At 38.1% G+C, this 24355-nt stretch overlaps 3 protein-coding genes across 4 annotated transcripts; 2 read left to right on the top strand and 1 right to left on the bottom strand.

Moving 5' to 3' along the window:
* Positions 1-101: 101 nt before the first annotated feature.
* Positions 102-13299, top strand: LOC113729894 (MAG2-interacting protein 2). Its single transcript, XM_027254208.2, has 12 exons — positions 102-364; positions 449-497; positions 1048-1221; positions 1599-1800; positions 1904-2130; positions 2958-3930; positions 4771-5747; positions 6253-6335; positions 7578-7937; positions 8772-10008; positions 10171-10436; positions 10598-13299. Exons 1-12 carry the CDS (start codon positions 242-244, stop codon positions 13220-13222), a joined length of 7296 nt encoding a protein of 2431 aa, XP_027110009.1. The 5' UTR covers positions 102-241; the 3' UTR covers positions 13223-13299.
* Positions 13300-15401: 2102 nt separating this feature from the next.
* On the top strand, positions 15402-17762 carry LOC113729893 (F-box/WD repeat-containing protein pof10-like). Of its 2 annotated transcripts, XM_027254207.2 has the most exons (4): positions 15402-15627; positions 16639-16798; positions 17268-17428; positions 17553-17762. In XM_027254207.2, exons 1-4 carry the CDS (start codon positions 15480-15482, stop codon positions 17570-17572), a joined length of 489 nt encoding a protein of 162 aa, XP_027110008.1. In that variant the 5' UTR covers positions 15402-15479; the 3' UTR covers positions 17573-17762. The 2 variants fall into 2 exon arrangements, with proteins under 2 accessions (XP_027110008.1, XP_027110007.1); XM_027254206.2 differs by having other exon boundaries at positions 17268-17762.
* A 1082-nt stretch (positions 17763-18844) lies between these two features.
* Positions 18845-23712, bottom strand: LOC113729892 (uncharacterized). Its single transcript, XM_027254205.2, has 8 exons — positions 23078-23712; positions 22359-22503; positions 22105-22273; positions 21202-21472; positions 20154-20419; positions 19862-20077; positions 19514-19616; positions 18845-19352 (listed from the first exon to the last, which is right to left on the bottom strand). The coding sequence occupies exons 1-8, from the start codon at positions 23226-23228 to the stop codon at positions 19288-19290; spliced, it is 1386 nt and encodes a 461-aa protein (XP_027110006.1). The 5' UTR covers positions 23229-23712; the 3' UTR covers positions 18845-19287.
* Between the last annotated feature and the right edge of the window lie 643 nt (positions 23713-24355).

Here is a 24355-nt window from a genome sequence, read left to right as displayed (position 1 = left end):
ACCTTAACACCGTTAAGCAAACCCTTATTAATAAATAATAACTAACTTACTTTCAGCCGAAAGTCTAAACCGGCGACCTTTTCGGCTTAGAACAGAGGAACCGAACCGAACCGATTTATTTTCGAGACAGTTGATCCGCAAGGATTTGGTCCGCTTTCCATGGTTTCTCAGGGGACGAGATTTTGAGAAACCTGGCGAGGGATTTATAAGCATCTAGTATCCCACCGGCGGCAACTTGGAAATGGAAATTGACGCTACACATAATTGGAATCCATCCATGGGCGGAGGCGTGAGAGAAGTTCTGTTTGAAGTACGGCGTCACGCTTCAGGAACTTACTCCAATTACCCTCCGACGGGTCAACAGGTTCACTCTGCATTTTCTTGGCTATGTCCTTTTTTCGCCAGAAATTTGCATATCCTGATTGCTTATTTTTTATGACCAATTTAGGTGGACGATGGCCGCGGAAGGACTTTACTCTCCTACTTTTCGTTGCGAGGTACTTCTAATGCTGACTGTTAATGGTAACTCACTAGTTGTATCAGATGCTTGAGTTCGTGATGTTCAAATATAGGTGTAAGTTGTACAACTAGTACTCATAAATACGTGATACTGGACCTTTATTAGGGTTGAATCCAAACTTGTGAATACGCAAAAGCTATACCATTTTCAGTTTGCATATTTTCAGCTTGCATTCAGTCTTCTGCATGTTTAATGTACTTGTGCTAGGCAATTGCAAATTCGGCTTGGAAATATTATATAATTTAAGTAATTTAGGCTTGAGGGACTCTGTGGCTGATTATTGATCGATTAATTTGATAACGCAGGCAGTGACATTTGGAAATCAAAATAGTCTTGGACTTCAAAGTCATTCAGCTGTTCCTTGTTCCATTTCAAAGCTATATAACATTTTGCTTCAACTTGATTTTCTAGTGTTCATATGTCATTCTCTCCTGGAACTATATATGCACACACATGCTTCTCTCTCTCTCTCTCTCTGAATTTCTTTGCTTGCTGATGTTTGTTCTGAAACTTCCTCAACCATGAAGGCATCACCCAAATGAAGGAGAGATGGACAGAATATAGGAATCCAAAAAAGGTGGGTAAGCATGCAGCTTTGTTCATCTCTCCCCATGCTGATCGAGTGGCTGTAGCTTTCAGGAATCAGATAACGTTCTTGCAGAAAGATGATGACTATCAACAACCAAGTGGCACTTTTACCAGTGAGTTAGCCAATCTTGGAAAATTATCAAATAATGTATGTTACAATGAGTTTGTAGAATTTGGGAGGATCTTCTATCTACAACCAGGGTGAACTGTTTGTTCTAATGCCACAAGATTATAATTAGACCATTATTTGGTGTGTAATGGCATCTCTGTAGTTGTTTATTGCTTTCATCTTTTAGGGCTCTCGCATGATGGGAGCTAATGTTGATGTTGTATTTCCTTTTTTACCAATAAGTTATAGAAATTTGAGGGGTGCTATCATTGATTCAAAACGTGAAAAATAAACATGTTAATCCAGTCTTGATGGTTGGGCTCTGATATTCATGCGTTTCCATAAGCTTAACAGTGCTTCTTGCTTGTTTTTATCTACTAGGTGGAAACATCAGTGCCTTCACATGTGGTACATGGTCAGAAGCTCATGAAGTCCTTGGAGTTTTTGATGACACTAATACTCTATATTTCATTAAAGCTAATGGAGAAGAAATTACCAGAATCACCGGGAAGCATCTTAAAGTCTCCCTACCAATATTGTGCTTGATTTTGCAGGATGACAATGATGTGAACAAAGCATGCTTGTAAGCTCTATGTTTGATTTGAGGTTCCTTCTCCCTGCTAATTGCTTTTTCCATATTTTCCTATTTCAATTGTCGGTCTCTTAGTTGCTAACATTTTTTACAGGTGTACCTTTAGCATTCTTACATCAGATGGTTCACTCCACGATTTAGAAATTAGTCAGGATCTAAGTGCCTCCATGTCTGCAGCTCCTCTTGCACGTACTGGAGTAATGCTGAAGAAACAATTCCCAAAGAATGTTTTCTGTATGCATCACCATCCAAAGTTGTCTTTGTTTGCTACAATCAGTAGTGCCAGTGGTGTTGCCATTTCCAATACGTCAGGACATCCAGGTTAGTAAAATTTTGGAGTTGAATAGATCTCAAAGTATTTGTGTTGGTAGAATGTTGGATAAAAGAAACTCTAACTAGTTGACAGTGCACCCCTAAAGGCTGTACCTCTGAATTGGAAATATGGTCTAAGAATGAGTTTAGTTAATTTGAAGAACAAAGATGTAGTAACTTTCTTCTTTTGTGAATTTTGTTACTTTTGTTCTCAATCTTCTTTTGTGGTTAGCCTATATACAAATAATTGGCAAATAAGTCCTCTGAGTTACTGCCTATAGCATGTGATTACTGATTGTTGCTGTGAACCTCTCTTTTAACAACTTTAGTTATATAAATTGAAATAGCGAGTGCAATAGACAATAGTTTCATCTATGAACTATTTTTTTTTATCAGACTGATTACTTGAAACATCTTGTAAAAAGAGGCATAAAGGTCAGAGTTAGCCTGTTATTCTTAAAAAGTGGATTTTGCATGAGGATAAATTGTACAAAACTTTAGTTCTTCACTTGTTTCTAGTCATTTGGCAGTCTTCTAGTGTAAAACATTCCTACATTCTGTTGTTTACTAAGATACTGTAAGTTTGGAAAGTTGTAATTTATTGCATTATTTGGAATCCATCTACTTTAATTAAGTCAGGGGAAAGATTTTTTTTTTTCAGAAGTCTATTATCAACAAAATATACTTAATAGAGGCATTCTGTTTTGCTAAATAGCCAATTATCTCCCTGGATAGTCCATGTTTCAGAAATAATTAACTCTTCCTTGATGTAATTTTTTTTTAATATTTATTCTAAAAAATCTTCTATGATATTTAGTGTTTGACAATTTCCTCAGGATCACCTAGTCTATCTCTTTGGCAAAGAAGTAGCAGCTCAGATTTGGAGCTCGTGGTATCCATTGATTTTGAAGGTTTATATGCTGAAGCAAAAGGTGTAGATCAGTTGATTTCTCCGAAGGTGCTCATCTCACCTGAGGGAAATTTTGTTGGCACTCTTGATGCTAGGGGTTGCTTGCTTATTTTTAAGTTTCATCAAAAGCAGTGGAGCCTATCAAATCTTTACAATACAAAGAGGCATGATCTGCAAATGAAAAATGACTTGTCTGGTGGAGGCATGGATTTTCTGAATGATATAGTTGACTTTACTTGGTGGTCTGATGATGTACTTGCTGTTGCGAAAAGGGATGGCACTATTACGATGTTTGATGTCCCTACTGGTGTTAAATTGTTGGAGAAAGATCCTGTTTACTCAATGCCTATCATGGAAACAGTGGAGAAGTTGTCTGGATGCCTTTTTCTTTTGGAGAGTACATCTGGGCAAAGCTATAAATCATCTGAAGAAAAAAGAACAACAGACTTGCGTCTTATTGAGCAGCTGGAATGTGCTAAACTGCAGTGGAATTTATTTTCACTTTCAGAAAGATCTGTTTCTGAAATGTATGACTTGCTAATACGTAAACAAGACTATCAAGTTGCTCTTAGCTTTGCTCATCATCATGGGTTGGATAAAGATGAACTGTTGAAGTCACAATGGATGTCTTCTAGTCAAGGAGTAAACGAGATAAATAAATTGCTGTCAACTATCAAGGACCATGTTTTTGTCCTGTCTGAATGTGTAGATTGTGTAGGACCAACAGAAGATGCAGAGAAGGCTTTACTGGCTTATGGACTCCACCTAACAGAGAATTACAGGTTTTCTAAATCACAAGAAGATGAGAGCAGCCAAGTTTGGGACTTCCGTATGGCAAGATTAAAGTTGCTTTTGTTTAGAGACCGGCTGGAAACATTTCTTGGGATAAACATGGGAAGGTAATAATATTTTAATTTTCACTGTTTAAAGAAATATAAGTTTTGTTTCTTCCTACATATATATACTTATGTATGTATACATAAATATAAGTTTTCTCTTGTTTAAGGACAAGTACTAAAGCTTTATCTTATGTTATTTTGTATATTTGGGCAGCAATATGTTTTTATGTTTTCTTTAAGCAATTTCGTGATCCTTGACATCTCGGAGAGCACTGCTTAGAGTGAGGAATTTTTTCCTACCATTCTCCTTCCCTGATTGCTTTCAAACATCACAACCTTCAATGATTTGTTTATAGTATGAGCTGGCTGATGAACTCACTGGGGAATAAACATCCATCTCCTACACAAACCCCTGAAATCCTTCCCAAAACTCGACCACAAAAAGAATGAAATAGTAAGGAGAAGAGGGAATTTAAGTTTTTGAACCAAGGCAGTGTTGCAAGTGATTCTGGCTTATTCTCTGCATAAAGAATTCAGGGAATGTAATTCTGAGACAATGTTATATGCAGAATTTTGATCACCTGAACAGACTATTGGGTAGTATGGGCACAAGTGTTTAGGATTGAATTGCTGAACTTAAGCAGACTTTGGACTGGATTTCTGGAGGGCGATATTTGTCCTGACAACCAAGTAGGGGAGAACATTCAGGCTCGAAAATCTTGTGTCGTTTATATTAGCATATTATATGGTAGCCTGCAGTTTTTTTTGGGTTTCACAATATCAGTTTATGAACTTTTGAATCTGGTGGTCTTGTAATCTTCCTAGCATTGTTTTGTCTTGCAGTTGTAGGATGCTAAAATAGTTCCCAATGACTATGCCCTTAACTAAACCATTTTGCAGGTTCTCGGCTCAAGAGTACAATAAATTTCGTAATTTACCAATTAATGACGCTGCTGTAGCCCTTGCAGAGACAGGGAAGATTGGAGCGTTAAACCTTCTTTTCAAACGACATCCATTTTCGCTCGGTCCTTACATATTGGAGGTTCTTGCTGCTATTCCTGAGACAGTTCCAGTTCAGAGTTATGCACAGCTCCTTCCTGGGAATTCCCCTCCTGCAAGTATTGCTCTGAGGGAGGAAGATTGGGTTGAATGTGATAAGATGGTCTCATTTATAAACAGTCTACCTGAGGACCATGGTAGCAGGGTTCTTATTAGAACTGAACCAATTGTCAAGAGATACATGGGATTTCAATGGCCATCAACTGCTGATCTTTCTAGCTGGTACAAAAATAGAGCCAGAGATATTGATACCTTAAGTGGACAGCTTGAAAACTGCATGTGCTTGGTTGACTTTGGTTATCAAAAGGGGATCTCAGAGTTGCAGCATTTCTATGAGGACATCTCTTTCCTGCGCCAGCTTATTTATTCTGATGAAAATGAAGGGAAAAGAAATTTTTTTCTTAGTCTTATTGCTTGGGAGAAGTTATCTGACTATGAAAAATTCAGATTGCTGCTCATGGGAGTGACAGAGGAAGACGTAATTGGAAGACTAAAGAATATTGCAATCCCATTCATGCAAAAGAGGGATTATCATATAGCTGCTGATTCTACAAATGAGCTGACTGGTAGCCAATGTACTATGGATAATACAGCTGACTCATTTCTGGTTAGATGGCTAAAAGAGATTTCTTTGGAAAATAAACTAGGGATATGTTTGATAGTATTTGAAGAAGGGTGCACGGATCTGGAAAATAGTTACTTTTTCAAAGATGAGGCCCAGGTGGTGGATTGTGCTCTGCAGTGCATGTATTTGTGCTCTTCAACAGATAGATGGAGTACAATGTCCTCAATTTTATCTAAACTTCAACATTTACGAGGTTTGTATTCTTGAAATTACAGGGTTCCAACTCACTAATTTGAAGTGGAAAATGGTTAGCAGAGTAGCTGGATTGATGATGATGTTTTACTTAGGTTATCAGTTTCATACCTGATAGCAGAGTATGCAGACCTTAACCATGAATAGGTTAAACAAAACAGGAAGTTATTTCTTTGTGTAGCTTGGCTATGGCTTTCAAGTATGATAGACAAAAATACATTTTCTTCCCCGGCTGGGGCAAGGTCTGAAATTACATTCAAATGGGATGAGGAGTTTAGAAGGGCTTCTATAGTATATTTTTAACAATAAGGAAGTGCTCTTTAGCAGTTTTAACAAATAAATAAGTTGTACTTGTTGAGGGTCTATTGGTTATTGACTGCAAAATTCATTTTGGTTATAATAAATTGCAACTTGCTAAATAAGTTCTGTGCATCAAATTGCTCAAGTCTGACCATAATTATTGTTCAATGTAATGTCTCCAAAGATAATGCAATTGGATGTTACAGGTTATGGAAATGAGGACCTCAAGACAAGATTGAAAGTCACTGAAGGCCACGTTGAAGCAGGGAGGATTTTGGCAATTTACCAGGTTTATGGACCTCACATGTTGCTTTTCTTAAATAGTTTTGGCTGTTTTGGTTTCAGCTGGATGGACTTTGGCGATTACCATGGTTATTGGTCTGGCATGTTTCCAATTTTAGTAGTTTTGACTGTTTTGATTTGAGCATTAATTGGCTTATGTTTTGGTCTGCATTCTGTACTCATATTTTTGACCTGAGATGCAGATTTGCAGCACTGTCTGCTTTAGTGCTCCTTTGGGCTTTCCTAGTTGGTCTTGTATTTCAATCTTCAGTTTATGTTTCAATTTTATTCAATTCATGGATCTGAGTACCTTTTAAACAAAAAATTGTGATTCCATTAAGTTTCCTGGAATTTCTTTCTGTTCTTAGTCTTGTAGTCTGATGTATAACAAAGAGAAATGGATGTTAAGGAGTATCTCATTACTGTCTTAACCATGTAAACCTGCTTTTGGATCCTTGGAGTTTGTAAGAGGAGTCTAACAAAATTATTGTTGGGTCTTCTGCCTCTGCCAGCCATTGTTTAGGACGGATTTTGTACAGAAAAGAAGTTTTTCAATTAGGTCATTGTTCTTTCATATTGGTTCTTGTCAGTTTGTCTCCTGGTGAGGGTGACATTGATTTAGCGAAAATGTTGCTTTTAGTACCATCAAAGACTAGCCGGCTTGGAGAGAGTCTCTACAATTTTTGATTCAAAATATAACAGACTTTTCTACCATTAGAATTTCGAAAGCTTTCTGAGATGTCAATTTTATTCTACTATTGCCATGTGGAATTGGATGCCTCAGTTTGGAAATTTGGAATGTGAGTTAAAAAATATGATAGTTTTACTAGAAAGTAAGGAATATATTGACCCACATATTAATCAAACTCAAATTTAAAAGATAGTGGGGAAATATGAGGCTGCTGTCTCTTTTGATGTATAAAATACAGAAGAAGAGAAGCATTTGAACTTCTCCATTTTGGAAAGCAGACATTGTGTTGAAAAAGACCAAAAAGGCAAGACATTCAATTGGGACATGGGGAAACGACTGTATGCATTGTGAAATTGAGTATAAGTCACATCTAATAGCTGAGTCCTGTGTTTTCTTGTCTGGCTTTTATATTTCTTTCAAGCTACATTCTGATGTAAAAGCATTCGTAGTTAGAAGCATTGATTGCAATGTTGCAGTTGGAGATGCCCTACTGGGTATCATTTTATTCAAATGTTGTTATTCATGTGTTTATCATCTTATTCTCGTATTGGTCTTCAGGTGCCAAAGCCTATTAACTATTTTAGGGAGCCACATACAGATGAAAAAGGTGTAAAACAGACACTTCGTCTTATACTCTCCAAATTTATTCGGAGGCAGATGGGTCGATCAGATAATGACTGGGCTAACATGTGGCGTGATTTGCAGTGTTTGCAAGAAAAAGCTTTTCCCTTCCTTGATTTGGAGTACATGTTGATAGAGTTCTGTAGGGGATTGCTTAAAGCTGGAAAATTTCCACTTGCAAGGAACTATTTAAAAAGTACAGGTTCAGTAGTTTTGGCTGCAGATAAGGCCGAAACTCTGGTCATTCAAGCTGCAAGAGAGTATTTCTTCTCAGCATCAAGTCTTGATTGTCCAGAAGTAAGTGTTTAAGTTGTGTTGTACTGTACTCTTCCATTAAGTTGGGAGTCTGAAGTGGGTTGCTGTTTGTACAAGTTTTCCAGCTGTGATCAATGTCTTACAACAGTGGCATAAGACAAGCTTCTTCCATCTATTGATGGCATGTTGGTGTTGTGGGCTTACTCTATAACTTTTTGGGATAAGACATTCAAAATGGAAATTATTTACGTCAGACTGAAATGTCTGACAATTTTTAAGCAATGAACTCAAGGCAGTTATTGATAGTTTGCATGAATACCAGTTGAGACAATGTAATGATGTCTAATACATTCTAATTTTTTAGATGTTTTAATGGTGTATAAGTTGGGGTGGCTGGTTTCAAGTACACATTTAACTTCAGAGCTATAAATTTACTTATTCTAGGCATGACACATGACACAGGTGTACTGTACTAAAATTTTCTTGGGAATCCTCTCACATCTCTCAGACATCTGAGTTTCATGTGAATTTGGGGGTGGGGAGCAAAGATGAGGGTTTGTTTGAGTGAATTGTTGCTGGAGTATATAACTGCAGTTTAGAAATGACTCGTGCTACTTTTGGTCTCAAGTGTGATTGTTATAGTGAAAGAAATATTAGAATATGTTGGCTTACTTAGAAGTATATTTTCTCACTTATGACATATCTGATCTATTTTAACTATTTTAGCTACTTGAATCATCTTTGCTAATTGGAATCTTGTCAATGGGGCTATTGGCATGGCTTTTTTCCGGTTGGAATGTTCTTAAGAAGATTATTTTTATTCAAATGGCGACAATAGAGAATAAATTATTGACAACCTGCTGAATTTTCTTTCAGATATGGAAGGCTAAGGAATGTCTTAATATCTTGCCTAGTAGCAGAAATGCCAGGGTAGAAGCTGATATCATTGATGCCCTTACCTTGAAACTTCCAAAACTGGGAGTAAATGTCCTGCCATTGCAATTTAGACAAATGAAAGATCCATTGGAAATAATTAAGTTGGCAATTACAAGTCAAGATGGAGCTTATCTCAATGTTGATGAACTTATTGAAATTGCCAAACTTCTTGGATTGAGCTCACACGATGAAATATCATCCGTACAAGAAGCTATTGCAAGAGAAGCTGCTGTTGCTGGAGATTTGCAACTAGCTTTTGATCTGTGTCGTGTTCTGGCTAAAAAGGGTCATGGTTCTGTCTGGGACTTATGTGCTGCTCTTGCAAGAGGTCCTGCCCTTGATAATATGGATGTAAATTCTCGAAAGCATCTTTTAGGGTTTTCTTTGAGCCACTGTGATGAAGAATCTATTGGTGATCTGCTAAATGGGTGGAAAGATCTTGACATGATGGGACAGTGTGAAACTTTAATGATGCTGACCGGGAGTGAGCCTCCTGAATCTGCAGTTCAGGGTACTTTAGCCATCTCATATCCACTATATAGTACACAAGGTTCTGTTGATTTTGGAACTTGTTCAGGAAAGGTTGATAATATTGGTTATGGTGATCAAGGACATCTTGATGCCGTAAAAGATTTGCTCTCTCTAGTTGCAGAAAATTTGCCTTTTGAGAATGGTTATCAATGGGAATCTATCCTTAGAGAAAACGGGAAAATTTTGTCCTTTTCTGCTTTGCGCCTTCCTTGGTTACTTGAACTGAGTACTAAAGCAGAAACAACTAAAAAACATATATCAGGCTCAGTTTCAGGAAAGCAGTACATAAGTGTTAGAACACAAGCTGTTGTAACTATTATCTCTTGGTTGGCAAGGAACGGTTTTGCTCCAAAAGATAATTTGATCATCTCCATTGCTAAATCAATTATGGAACCTCCTGTTACTGAAGAGGAGGACATCATGGGATGCTCTTTTCTCTTAAATCTGGTGGATGGCTTTTCTGGTGTGGATATTATTGAAGGATTTGTGAAAGCAAGGGAAAGTTACAACGAAATTATGAGCATTATGAATGTGGGGTTGATTTATGGTTTATTACATAACCGCAGAGGCGAATGTGAGGAGCCTGCTCAGAAGAGGATGCTGTTGCTTAGGGAATTCCAACAGAAACACAAATCAGTTGCATCAGGTGATCTCTTTGACCCAGCTTTCTTTGCTTAATACTAAATATTGGTCCCAGAGTACAGGCTCATATTTCTTTTGCTTTTGAGTTATTGTTGGTCCCAATATAGTGGAGAAGCAAGTTAATAATTTTGTTTTTTGTTTTCCTCACATGACTTGTTGAATTTAGATGAAAGAGATGAATTAGACAAGGCACAATCTGCATTCTGGAGAGAGTGGAAACTAAAATTAGAAGACCAAAAGCGTGTGGCAGATCATTCAAGGGTTTTGGAACAGATTATTCCTGGTGTTGAAACAGCTCGTTTTTTGTCTGGAGACACTAGCTACAGGGAGAGTGTTGTTTTTTCCTTTATTGAATCCATAAAACTGGAGAAGAAACATGTATTAGAAGATGTTATAAAATTAGCCCATACCTATGGCTTGGATCAGACCAAGGTATGATCATCTGTGAAAGTCATCAGGCTTAAATTAATTATCAGTCCTCATGTCTTTAATATGAGAAATCTTAAAGTGTATGTTAGTATTTCTAAATTTCAAGTTTTCTGAATTTTGCGTTTTCAATTTACAAAATTTCTTTTCTTTTTGTTAATTCTTAGGTGCTACTCCACTATATAAGTTCTACTTTTACTTCTGAGGCTTGGACAGTGGATGATATTGTGGCTGATCTTTCACAATTCAGAAATGAAGTGATTTCCTCTGCTGCGGAAACCATAACAGTCATTACTGTGTCTGTCTACCCTTTGATTGATGGTCATGATAAGCAGCGGCTTGCTTATATATATGGTCTACTTGCTGAGTGCTACTTGCAGCTGGAAGAGCTAAAAGAACCACTTCCTACTATTGGCCAGAGTCCAATGCACTTAGATGCCATCCATTTAGCTCGTTTCAGCAAGGTTGTAAGCCAAGAATGTTTCAGGGTTTCCTTTATTGGTGGCCTCAACTTCAAGAAAATTGCTGGATTGACAGATCTGAACTGGGATTGCTTCAATGATGAAGTCTTTTCTCACATTAGTGAAAAGAATGTTGAAGCGCTGGCAGATATGGTCCGCAACCTTATCGGGTTGTATGGAGATTCATTACCTGAAGGTCTTTTGTCATGGCAGTATGTCTACAGACACCATGTGCTGAATTTGTTGACAACCTTTGAAACTCAATTTAAAACAGATAGCCTTAGTGAAAGCCCTGAAAATTTTCATTGCTTCCTGAGTGAGCTTGAGCAAACCTATAATGCTGTCCTTAAATACGTGAAATTCATTGAATATCCAGGTATACTGGACATAATGATGCGATTCGTTGCAGTAATGGTACCTTTTGAGAAACCGTCAAGTAAACGTTTTGACTCAATGTGGCAGGAGTGTCTTCTCAAGCTATTGAATATGTGGCTTAAAATGATGAGTGACATGCAGGAACTTAAATATCTTGAGCATTCAGATGAAAGCTTCTGTTCAGAATCTTTAGTGACGTGTCTCAAAGTATTCATTAACTTGATTTTAAAGGGGAAAGTCTCTCCCATTGAAGGTTGGGGCACCATTATTAGTTTCAGTAACTCAGGAGTTAATGGTGATGCTATAGTTGAAATTTTTAATTTCTGCAGAGCAATGCTTTTCTCAGGATGTAGGTTTCTAGCTGTTGCCTATGTATTTACCGATGCACTGAGTCAACTCTCGCCTGGGTCGGCTTTGGCATTAAGCACTGGAAGATGTTATATCAATATCCAGGATCTCCCCCATCTTTACATAAGTTTACTGGAGATGATCTTGCTTGACCTAGATAGTGGATCTCTTGAAAAGCAAAAGTTTCACTCTTTCTTGTCATCTTTGAGTAAACTTGAAGGGAACTTGGAGGATTTGAAATGTGTCAGGGATTCTGTTTGGAAAAAGTTGGCAGAGGTATCTGACAACTTGCAGCTTCCTAGCCACTCACGTGTATATATCCTGGAGCTTATGCAGTGTATTAGAGCTACAGATAAGGAGCTGAAAGTGTTCTCTTCTGAGCTAGACACCTATGTTATTCCTTGGGAAGGGTGGGAGAATGTCCAGAGTGGATGTGTAAATCATGAAAAGACCAGTGATTGTGGGATGTCAAATGTTGCAGACACAGCTAACAGATTTACAAATACTTTAGTTGCCCTTAAATCATCTCAGATGTTGTCAGCTATTTCGCCAAGCTTGGAAATTGCACCAGAAGATTTATTAACTACTGAATCAGCTGTTTCTTGCTTTGTAAAAGTGTCTGAATCTGCCAAGTCTGAATCCGAGATTGATACTTTGATAGCTATGTTGGGAGTGTGGGAGGAACTTTTCATGTATGGAAGAAAAGATTCTCCTAAGGTAGATGATATTGGAAATAGTTGGAGTAATGATGATTGGGATGAGGGATGGGAAAGCTTTCTGGAAGAATCTAGGGAGAAAGAGTCGAAGAGTAACAGCACTCTTTTGGTTCATCCTTTACATGTATGTTGGCTGGAGATCGTCAAAAAATTAATAAGGCTTTCCAGGTACGAGGAATTTCTGAGATTGGCTGATAAGTACAAAGGAAATACCACGCAAATTTTGCTTGATGAAGATGATGCTCGTTGTCTAAGTCAAATTATGCTTGAATTGAACTGTTTTATTGCTCTTAAGATAATGTTGTTACTGCCATATGAAGCTGTACAATTGCAGTGCTTGGAAGCCGTAGAGGTAAAGTTGAAACAAACAGGCATCCCGGATGAATTTGGCAAAGATTATGAATTCTTGCTTCTTTTATTATCATCTGGAATAATAGTACCTATCATCACCAAATCTTCTTATGGCGCCACTTTCTCGTGTCTTTGCTATATGTTTGGGAATGTCTCTCGTCAGTGGCAGGAGGCACAGTTGTCAAGCCTCAAATATATGATAGCCAGTGAAGATAAAAGCAACTTGAACCTTATTTTTGTTTTCACAAGACTGCTTTTCCCATGTTTTCTAGCAGAGCTTGTGAAAGCTGACCAGCAGATTCTGGCAGGGTTTTTTGTTACAAAATTCATGCACACTAGTGCATCATTTAGTATAGTGAATGTTGTGGATGCTAGTCTTAGAAGATATTTCGAAAAGCAGCTCCAACTGCTAGACGATGATGAAGCCTCTTGGGAGGGCATCAATTCTAGTGAACCTTTGTTGAACACCATATTGAGCTTTAGAGACAGGTTAGGAGAATTGATCCCATCCGCTTTGTCATTACTTCCTGCACCGGGTTGATGATGTTTTGGATGTTTTAATGAACATTTGGTTTTAGAGTTGTTAAAAGATATCTTCATATACATCTTGCTGAAGAATTCAAGGGTCCGGTGACGTTTTCCTTTGTGTGTATAGAGGAGTCTCTATACTTACATAGCAGATACCAACAGTGAAAAACAAATGAATCATAGTCTCAATTTATTACTGAGCAGCTTTTTGTTCGCACTATCGTTTTACTTGTGTTTTGCTTTGTTTGGCTACAAATTTATTTTTTTAAAAAAAAATTTTTGACCCCCACCAGCTGGTTGAAAAGAATCTTTTTTCTGTCACAAGTTTCTTGAGACTTCGATGTAGCACAGATGTCTCGAGAAGAGTTTTTGGAAAGAATTGATGGTGGAGATTAGAGCTGTTAAGTCAATCGAGTAGCTCGAAAGCTCGTTAGAGTTCGACTCGTTAAAGCTCGAGCTCGGCTCGTTAATTTTGGTTAACGAGTCGAGCTCGAACTCGAAACATGCTCGTTTAGTTAACGAGCCGAGTAGATACTCGAGTAGCTCGTTAGAACTCGTTAATGAAGGGCATATTTGTCATTTTAGAAATCAAAATTATAAAAATTAAAAATTATAGGTTTTTATTAAGGTTAATTTGCACGAGCTCGAGTTCGAGCTCGTGAAGCTCAACTCGTTTGTAATAAACGAGTCGAGCTCGAGCTCGAGCTACATATACATTTAACGAGTTGAGTTCGAACACATTTTAAAGCTCGTTTTCCTAACGAGCTCGAGTCGAGCTCGGCTCGAATTAAACTCGAGTCGAACTCGGCAGCCAAATACTCGGCTCGATTAACAACTCTAGTGGAGATCTCTATCTGTGTGATTTTTGTGCGGTGAACATTAGTAGCTTGGAAGAAATTTGGAATTGTGATAGGTCTTGCAATAGAATGAATACCCATTTTACAGCCAGATATTGGCTTAATGTCTATATATACATATATATATCTAATGTGTGTACAGCCAGTTATTGGCTTAATGTCTACAGAATTGCGTCTGCATCATCTACATTTGTCATTGGATGAGGGGCAGGAGCGGTAATCAGAAGGACCGCTCCTGAGCTGTTTACGGCCAGATTTTGGTAAAAAAAAATGTGCGATCCAGATTATTTCTTATATCTTGATTTTCATAATGTGTGTGAGATCCATAAAATTTTATACTAAAGTTATACGTTATGCAAATAAAATTACGTTATGTGCAAATAAAATTACGCGGTGTGCAAAATGCACAAAACCGCCTCAACCGTTCCTGCCCCTTGTCCTTTGCCATTTGTGTTGTGCAATTGGTTTCGCTGACGTCCGAATATCCCTTTCATAACTCACAGTTTTTTGTATGAGTGTTTCGATAAATGGACTCTGCGAAGACACTTCAAAAGCCGGCAACTTTTGAAGTGCTCCGCAGCACTTAACTACTAAACCCCCCAAACCCCCCCAAGCGATGTGGGAACTTAACCCCACAGGGTGCCCCGCTGCTAAGAGATAAAGACCCCCCAGACTCCCCCCAAGCGATGTGGGAACTTAAGCGATGTGGCAACTTTTGACGTCCGAATATCCCGGTGTCTCCATGCTCTGCTGGATCATTTATTGCCAGGTGGTGAATACATAGTCTATTTGTGCATTTGTCAGGTGGATCCATGCTCTGCTGGATCAGACAAAGGCAATGAAGAGATTTGGTTAGTCATTTTTAGTTTTGCAAATGGACAACTTTCTGTGAAGCCAGAGAATACAGGTGGCAGTAGTAGTACTGTAGCAGTAAAACGAGTCGTATTAATCTACATCAATCTCTCCGGCTTACCGGTTTATAATTACAAAAAGTATACGTTGGTTGTTACGCTTATTATTGTGGTCCGCATTTCGAAGTAATAAAAAACATTTATTGCAGTTGGAGCATGCCCAATTTTACATTTTGTTTTTAAAAAAAAAAAAAAATCTTTGTGACAAACAAAACAACGGGAGATTTTATTGCAGTTGAATGCCTCCAAGCTCTGACAGCATTAGACAGACGGCTTGGGGGTAAAAGTACTGAACACGTGATAGACACGTGCCTCATAAAGTTTTGCTCCTCCACTTGCTGCGACTCGCCGTTTAAATTTGAGACGGGCACTACTAGTGTGTGTGTATATATATATATATATATATATATTTGTCATTTATTTATTACCCAAAAAAAGGGTAAATTAGAATTTGAAGCAGTGCTGGCAGAAGAAACAAAGAGATTATTCGTCACATCGGCACATGGGATGGGGTGATCTTCATATCTCATCCCGTCTTCTTCGTCTCCCACTTTTGTTTCTCTGTCGCTCGATGGAGAGATTGCCTGTCGAAGTCTGTCTCAAGATTCTTAGTTTGTTAGATCATCAAAATCTTGCAACTGCTCAATTGGGTTAGTATCGACTGACTCCTTTTATTTCTTCTGGTTTCTCCAAACCTTTTTTTTCCCCCCAGATTGAATTCTCAGTGTACTTGATGTTGCTCTGGATTGCTAAATTTTTAGTTAAGATCCGATCTCGATTTCTTTTGTAAATTCTACCCAAGACAGTACTATCCTCCATTAATTAATAATTCGCGGAGTGCCTGTAGGTTTTGTGACATTAGGGATCCATTCTCCGAACGGTGATTACCGAGTGCTGGTCTTTGAATTTTTTCCTTCATTTTAGCATCTGATCGATGTTAATGTCTGAGTTCAGTCCTTTATTTCCTTATTATATTGGCTGCTTTGAGAATCTTGATTATTTTGGGATAGTTCAACTTCCGCTTAATCAGGACTTAAACTTCTACCTCTCTGAAGTCCAATTTGCCATTGTTGAATTTGTCTAAGATTGGCTGTTCTCCTGCATCTCAGCAAAGAAATGCTGCAGCTTTTTGGCAATAAATCACTGTTTGAGTTGAGGGGAACCGAACCAACAGATAACTGTTTTGCAGTTTCGAGCCTCTAACATTCTTACTATTACTCAACTAGTTTTGAAATTGAGAAGCGATCAAAATTGCTCCATCATTATATATACATGGGCAAGAGTCAATCAGGATTCGACAGAATCAGCTTCTAAGGAGTAAGGATCCTTTAGATTGTTGCCAAGCACTGGCTCGTTATGTCTATTTGCTAACTCCCCCGAATTTCCAGTTCTCAAATTTTAACTGGGGATACGAGATCTTGTATTCATCATGCACCCACCCCTTGCAGACAGGAAAAAACACCATAGTGGTAGAGAAAATGATTTTGTGAGAAGGGCAACCTTTGAATTTTGATTTATATCATTCATAGCCATAAAATACCTTTGCAAGCCCATTGTCTGCTTTAGTGTAACTGGATTTTTCCATTTACATGCTGGGATTATGCATCTTCTGTTTCCTTGTATTGAATTTGATGGAGAAAGATGCCTTCTTATTGTTGAAGTGTGCAGGAAGTGGAAAATCTTAGCCTCAGACGACACTTTATGGTCTAACCTGTTTACGCAAAGATGGGGAGTAGATCATGCCACATTCTTTGCTCCTGAAGGTTCAAAATTGTGGAAAGATGTGTATGCAGTGCAAGATCGAGGTGATCGTGTTGGATTGTAAGTTGAAATCAAATAGCAACTCATTCAAATAGCAACACATTAATGTTGGAAGTATATTACATTAACCCTGGCCTTACCTCGGTTGAAGAACGTTTGGTCCCTTTGCCTGCTAATGCTGCCCTGTCACTAGTGCAAATGCATGCGTTTGTTTGCAACCTCTTCTGTGTCTTAGCTTTATTAAATTCATTATCCTTGAAGCTATTGTCCTTTTCTTTTTCCCAAATTGGAAAATAACCCTTGGATATTTTTTGTGATAGCAATAAAAAAAATCCCCTGTAGACCACTATTTATCTGCACGCAAGTGTTTGGTCTCAAGAATTTGATAAAGAAGATTCAATTGAGGCTCATAACTAAGGACCTGATATATTTAGCAATCTGTTTTGCTGAAGACCTTAAGCTTTTTATTGTGACAAAGTAATTAAATATCCTTTTTGCTGTTTTACTAAGCTGACTTTAGTACTTTCAGGGGCCTAAAGATCATAAGAGAAGGAGATGATTATTACCTTGTCCACCAAGGCGAGATTCAACGGCATTTAGGCTCTAGAAGACCAAAAACTGGGGAAATCATTCATTCTCCTGCAACTGTTGGGGAAGAAGAATTTTCTAACATGGTGGAACCATCTTCAGGTATTTTAGATAAGATCCTATTCTTCATTGGGGACTTGGAGTCTGCTTCTGTACATGCAAAAAGGAGTAGAGTTCTGTGAATAATTCTCAGTTGTGTTTGTGTATAACATATGTTGTAATACAGAATATAAGCGCAAGTTGTAATACGAAATTTGCTGCCAATGCATACCGGATCAGTTGGTTAGGACGGACTACTTCCTCTATAAAGGTCATGTCTTCAAATTTCATTGTGGATATGAGTATTGCATTGGTGGGTAATTTGTAAGTATTTAGCAAACAACTTGTGATTCCAAGAGCTTGCCCTGGCCTAGGATGGCTACGGCGCCTAAAACCATCCCAACCTTTTTTTTTTGTTTTTTTTTTAGGCTTACACACTGCACATATTTTATCTGTGAAAGCATCCTTTTGATGGGTCAGTTTTCAATGGAACGCCAGTTGCATTGTATCTTATTGTCCTCGCGGAACTACCGAAAAAGCAAGGTATTATTTTAGGCCACTGCTGTTTTTATACCTTCTTTCAACGGCACTGTTGCAAGTCACAACTGTATATAATGTATTCTGTTGATTCTTTCATGGGCAATTACACTTGAACATTATACAGTGCTTCAGCAATGGTTTTTGCAATAATATTACTTATGGCTGGAGATTTTGTTTCCTACAACTCCAAACATTAATTTATGTTCACATCGGTTCCTTAACACCCGTTAGAACTCCTCCAAACCTGCATTTGATTCAATTTGCAATCTGACCAGTTACAATCCCTTTCTTCATAACAGCGCTATACGTATGAAGTAACGTAAAAGATTCCTTGAAGATACTGTAGCAGTAATATCTACGTGAAGCATTGCTTGTATTAGCCGTACCCTTCACAGGCAGTAAAAAGTAGAATCACCTTTAGCATAAAGTCGCAAGTGGTTATTTCATTGTTCCAGGCTTTTGAATTACTGAAGCATTTGTTGCTACCACCTTACAAATGAACGGCAGATGACATACTCAGCACCATGTTCGAGTATGCAGTGTCTCTTGCTCTTTCTCCTCTCTCTCTTTTTTTTGTACAACATTTTTACAACTAATCCTATATTACTCCCGCCCGCCAGGGGGTGGGGGGAAGGGATAGATCCAACTAAGCTATTGAAAATTTGGAAAAAACTAAACTTCCTCCGCAAATGCACCAAAAAATCTTGGCCGGAAAATATAGGCAAAGAATTTCAAACACCTTGCCTATACTCCCTTGTGACCAACTGAGCTAGCTCGGTTGCCTCTTGCCTTCTTGAAATGTACAAGAGCCCCATCCAATGACTCTTTTGAGCGTGCTTGATTTTTGGTGTTAATTAATGACCTTCTTAAAGGTGTATGATGTACTAAAAAGTGCTTGATTCTTGCATGGAATTTTTTTCTCTCGTCTCAGCTACCGAGGAAAATAAACGTGTAATCCGCTGTTACAAAGAATGCTTAATGGCATGTTGTTCTTACAAATTGTCGCTAATCAAAAAGAACATTATAAAATATCAAATACAAATCTACGGCCTCAATATAACCTTAAACTGAGGTCAAATTTACGAAAGGGGCAACCATTTTTCACTTTCTGCTTATCGACAAAAACATGAAAATTAAAAAAATAAACACCAAGATATCTCCACAGCAATAGTTCAGGAGTATGTGAATGTTAAAACTTTGTTCTATCTGTATCCAAAAATTGCTATAGCGGCATTAAACTTCTTCTTGGCATCAGCTTCTGCTCTCCTTAGGCATTTCTGAAAGAGTGAATTTAGATTTCTTATAGGCTACTAATGAATCAAATGTGTGCCCGCCATGGGATGAACCCTCACAAAACATTTGTTTGTGAAGACTCGTTAATATCAAGGAGCATTTAGTGGCTCTGCTTCAGCGTCTCTTTCTTTCATTGGCGTCCAATCTTCTGCCTCTACAACCAAATATTCCGGTGAGTAACCATGTGGCAATGTAACATTATACAAGACCATTAACTAAATTGCTACACGTGGATGTGTCAACTCTGTTCCAACAATTTTCAATACATGAACTTGTACCAAGGAGTGATGTCTACAGGCAGCAAAATTTACTTACTTGGCTTGTCCGCAATTGCTGCCAGCCGTCTCTGTAAGATGGACGCCACAAACAGGAAGATCGAGCACATGCCAAACATAACAGTGATGGGGAATGCATCAACCTTCAAATTGCAAAAATCCACTTAGCATAGAGGAAAGTACATGATTGATACAAGGGTTTTTCAACATACAGAACTAAAGATGAGAAGATCCTGCATACCCAGAAGTTCATGGTGTCAAAGCAATGGTGCAGCATTACCCATTAGAGTGGGATTGAAATTACCATGTTTTGGCGAAATGTGTAAACCAAAGGGCTATGCATTCTAATAAAAAAAATTTTATTTTCTGCCAAGCATCAGTAACTTACATTGTAGAGTACAATGCAAACAAAGATGTTCAGGGGGATGCGGAAGAAGTTCATTATAGTGCTGCGTGCCTCCTCAGGAATGTATTGAGATCTCATCTTCATAATTGATGGCCAAAAAATTCCAACACAAGCTTCAAATGTACAGAAACCAAGAACTTGGAGACAACCAGAAAATGAGATACCACCACCCTTTACCTTCGAGGGGGCTACCAAGAACTGTTAAAAAATTAGGAAAATTAGATAATAACCATAATTGATAGGTAAAGAGTGGAGAAAGCGAGCTGGCACATACATTTGTCATTATAGGTAGCAGCAGAGAGGCAGAAGAGATCACAAAGACAATCTGCATATAAATCTCAACTTTAGGTGAGTTACGCGCCATAAGTCGAGATGCAAATGAGCTTCCCAACATTGAAGCCAACATGAAAGTTGAAAAAATAAAACCATGGGGAATTTCTTCATCATTTGGACTCAGAGCAGGAGTCCAGAGAAACACAAAAGTATACATTGAACCTTCAAACAGGGACTGAATTGCACCCAATAATGCTATCCTCTCATCTGAACCACAACAAAATATAGCACTAAGGACCACATAAAGGAATCTAAAAGAAGGATAAAAAGAAAGGAAAGCAGAAAATTGATAAATCATCAGTTGAGAATATATCATCATTACAAGAGTAGTAAAACACATCCAATATAAATTAAGACTTTGACAGGTGACTCACTATTATAAAAGTCACTGCATCCTTATTAAGAGTTCAACGGGCCATTAGATGTCAATTATCATCAAGATCACTGCATGCTAAAAAAGTTCAATATGACAAGCTGCACATGATGGAGAAGAACACCACATCCAAAATCATGGTTCAAAGCACATGTAGATTCGAATCTCTCCTATTCTTCATTTTTATTGCTAGAGAATTCGAATTAGAGCCTTTTCATTCAGTAAAAGAAATTAGTGCCTGTTGTCAATAGTTATATATATACAAGGACTGAAATAAAAGTAAATGTGAATCTATATGTCAAAAACTTATCATAAAATGATTCTTTTGGACAAGCACTCAAGATTGCTACAGTTGCCTTTTCCGGATTTTCTGTTTTAATTAGCAACCAATATTCTTTGATATCAATTAGTAAACTAAAGAAAAGTAACCAAAAACATAAAAGAAATTGGAATGTAGTCATATACAGCAAATAAGAATGGGCCCAAAGATGAGAACACACGAGACAGACATATATTTCGAGTAAATGGCTAAAACAATGATTCATCAACTATGTCATTCGCCCCGTTGATAGCATTAGGAATGGTTTTCAGTGCATAAGCAGGTTAGGAGATCTACCAGAAGCAATTGCTACAGCTGCGCTCTTGAACTGAGTTAGCAAGTCCTTATTCTCCGACGGATCACCATAATTCTCAGTCCATGTTGACAATATAATAGCCATTCCAATTGCCAGAAAGCATGAAGCGGCATCAAAGGGAGATACAGGACCAAGACTTAAGGAATCAACCAGCAGATTTCCAAACAATCCAGAGAGAATAGCAACAAGACCATTTCCAAGAAATATAGCCTTTGAGAAAGTTAATGAAAGCCATTGCTGATCAAAGCCCCTCTACAAAGATAAATCAACCCTTAGAATTAACACTTTCACCCTACCTAAGCTATTAACTTTGATTCTTTTAAAACTATTCAAAGGGGTGGTTTTTTTTTTTTTTTTTGGGGGGGGGGGGGGGGGGGGGGGTTGGGGTGATACCATGCTTAATGAAAAAATGCAAAAAGATGCAAATGCTAAAGTGATGTGTTTCGAATCCAAAAACGAAACAGATTATAAATCCTGAAGATAAATCATTTATTCCGGATTTATAAGATAAAAATAAATTTATAGAAGGAACACACCAAGTTTTCAATTCCACATGTATCTAAGTCTAGAAGCAAGGCAAATGGAGATGCATAAATTAGGAGACTATCTTCGACCAACATGCAAATGAGTTCATCATCTCGAAATACACCAAGGGACCCCCACGTAGTTAAGTTTTCTACCAGATATGCAGAAACAAAACTGATGGAGCAAAATGACCAAACAAGAAATACTTGTAAGGAGAAAGTACTTGCAGATCAATCCACCCCTGTCCTTGTTGATGGACAGTCATCCCAAGCTAACAAAATTCAGTAAAGACAGAGAGATTCTAGCATAGGATGCATTCACAATTCTAACTTATCAAAGGTGATTCAAATTCCCCTCACCTTGAAGTGTTCAGCAACAAGCCAAGACTCAAATCCTGAGCAAAGTAGGGAGGTAGCAATACCACCCAGTACACGTCCCAACATCAAAACTTTGTACTGTGGGGAATGCTTGGTGATGCAGCTGAGTATGTAAGTAATGCAGTAAGTCACGCATGCTCTCTTTCGTCCCCTGAAATTTATTGAAAGCTCAAATGAGTTGAATTGGCAGAAAATAAAAAGCTATGACTGCGTAATTTTTAGGTGGGATTTCTCACTGTTTGTCTGCCAGAGATCCGACAATTGTGCCAAACAACATGGAAGATCCAAACCCAGCAATAAAAAGCTGTCCAATTTCCCCCTTCCCGAAGCCATAGGTGCTGTAAAGGTAATAGACATATGGACCTTGCAACCAATCACCAGCTGTCACCACAAGAATGCTAATCGTCAGCACTCTAATCTCCCAGAATTATACAAGACAAGAATGCACGTGGGTTCTAAAGCAGCTAACATATAGAAATATATAACTTGCTTCAGCTATTTACCTTCCAATAATCTAGAATCTGAAGAAATGTTTTAATACGTTACGTTGTGAATGCATAAGCAATTTTTTGTGTAAATACTATATATGAAGACAGCCCTGCTTCCGTCCGTCCAAATTGCACTTTATCAATCAAAAGGAACGCAATCGCAAATAGATGAAATCCCCGAGATCCAGATCCGAAGCCTCAAAATGAGAGCGCATGACAAGCAGTAACATGATTAAGGAATTGATAGCATTGGAAGCACCCCCCCCCCTCCTCTCTCTCTCCCCCCCCAAGATCCAATTATTTATTCCACAAACCCGAGGTTCCTCAATGATAACAGACAGATCAGACTGAAACATAGGCAAATAAGGACGCGTGGCAATTGATTTGCGAAAATTTGTAGATCTGAGGCAGAACAATAATGAAGAGACGAAATGAAGTAAAATAGAGGAAAGTAATAGAGAAAGTACCCATCATGAGAGAGTAAACAAGAAGGTAGTTGTTCTTGAAGGAAGTGAAAGCCTGAGAAGTTGTGATCCGATCTTTGTTGGCCTTACTCAACTCCAAAGCTGCCACTACCGCCCCCAGCGCCCCAAACACCATGTAATAGAACAACTCCATTGTATTGTGTATTATCTCTTTCAAACTACTTCCAACTCTACTAAAATCAATTGATCTCTGTCCCCCTTGTCGTCCTAAACAAAATTAATCTCTCTTCCGTCAAAAATAAAAAACAAAATGCAAAACACACGAGACACAGAAGAGCCGATCTAATTTGGGGAATCGAAATCGGACGCCGGTGCTCCTCCTCCTCCGCAACCTCACACACACTATCTCTCCACTGCGAAAAAACAACAAATGAAAGAGAGTAATAGCAAGTAGTGGGATTTGTTTTACGTACCCGGGGTTTCACAGCAGCTAGCCGGGGGGAAAGCTCACTATTTATACCCGCCAGCTAGGGACGCGCCTAATCATGGAAACAACTCCTTAGATTCATCTTCTCATTTCTTTGAGCCGTTAGATTCAACCGAGCTGACACGCGGCTACTGGGGATTGGTGTGATTCTGTCGGTGCTTTATGTTACTATAGGAGTATATATATTGTCAGCTCAGTACTTTCCCTTCCAACTGACCGATTGGGCTTTTGGGGTGGCGCACCGGGCACATTCGATGTCACATTGGATGTTATTGTTGTTGCTGGTTTTTTTTTTCTTTTTTTTCTTTTTTTCTGTGGCGAGGTCCAACTCCCCAATTAAAAGAATTGAGACTAATCAAGTAATTTCTTTGTTGGAAGGTTGAGTTGAGTTGTTAAGTGGGAAATATTTGTTAAGTAAAAGATTCTGAATTTAATATTTTTTACTTAAAAAAAAGCAATTAATTTTTTGTTTGCTTGATTTGTGTTCCTACTTACCTTAGGCATCTCAAAATCTACGGTCCCTTACCCAAACGGTTTTGGGCTTTTCTAGATTTGGTGGCAGGAATGTGAGAAATTGGTCGAGCAAGGTCTCCGGAGTTCAAGGCTCCTAGCACAGATTCCTTTTCTTTTTTTTTTCCCCTTGTTCCTCTAATCTTTTTTTTGAGACTGATTAAAAGCCTTAGAATTCGTTTGAACTGCTAACTTTTCAAATTCTTGTAAAAAAATATATTGTTGCAATATGATGTATGTAAAATAAAAAATAATTAAAAATATATTCACGAAAAATATAAATATTTTTTTAAAAAAATTACAATCTAAACACGGCCTTAACT

This window comes from Coffea arabica, chromosome 2e (genome assembly GCF_036785885.1).
Source record: "Coffea arabica cultivar ET-39 chromosome 2e, Coffea Arabica ET-39 HiFi, whole genome shotgun sequence".
NCBI lineage: Eukaryota > Viridiplantae > Streptophyta > Magnoliopsida > Gentianales > Rubiaceae > Coffea > Coffea arabica.
This window is presented reverse-complemented; position numbering and strand designations above follow the sequence as displayed.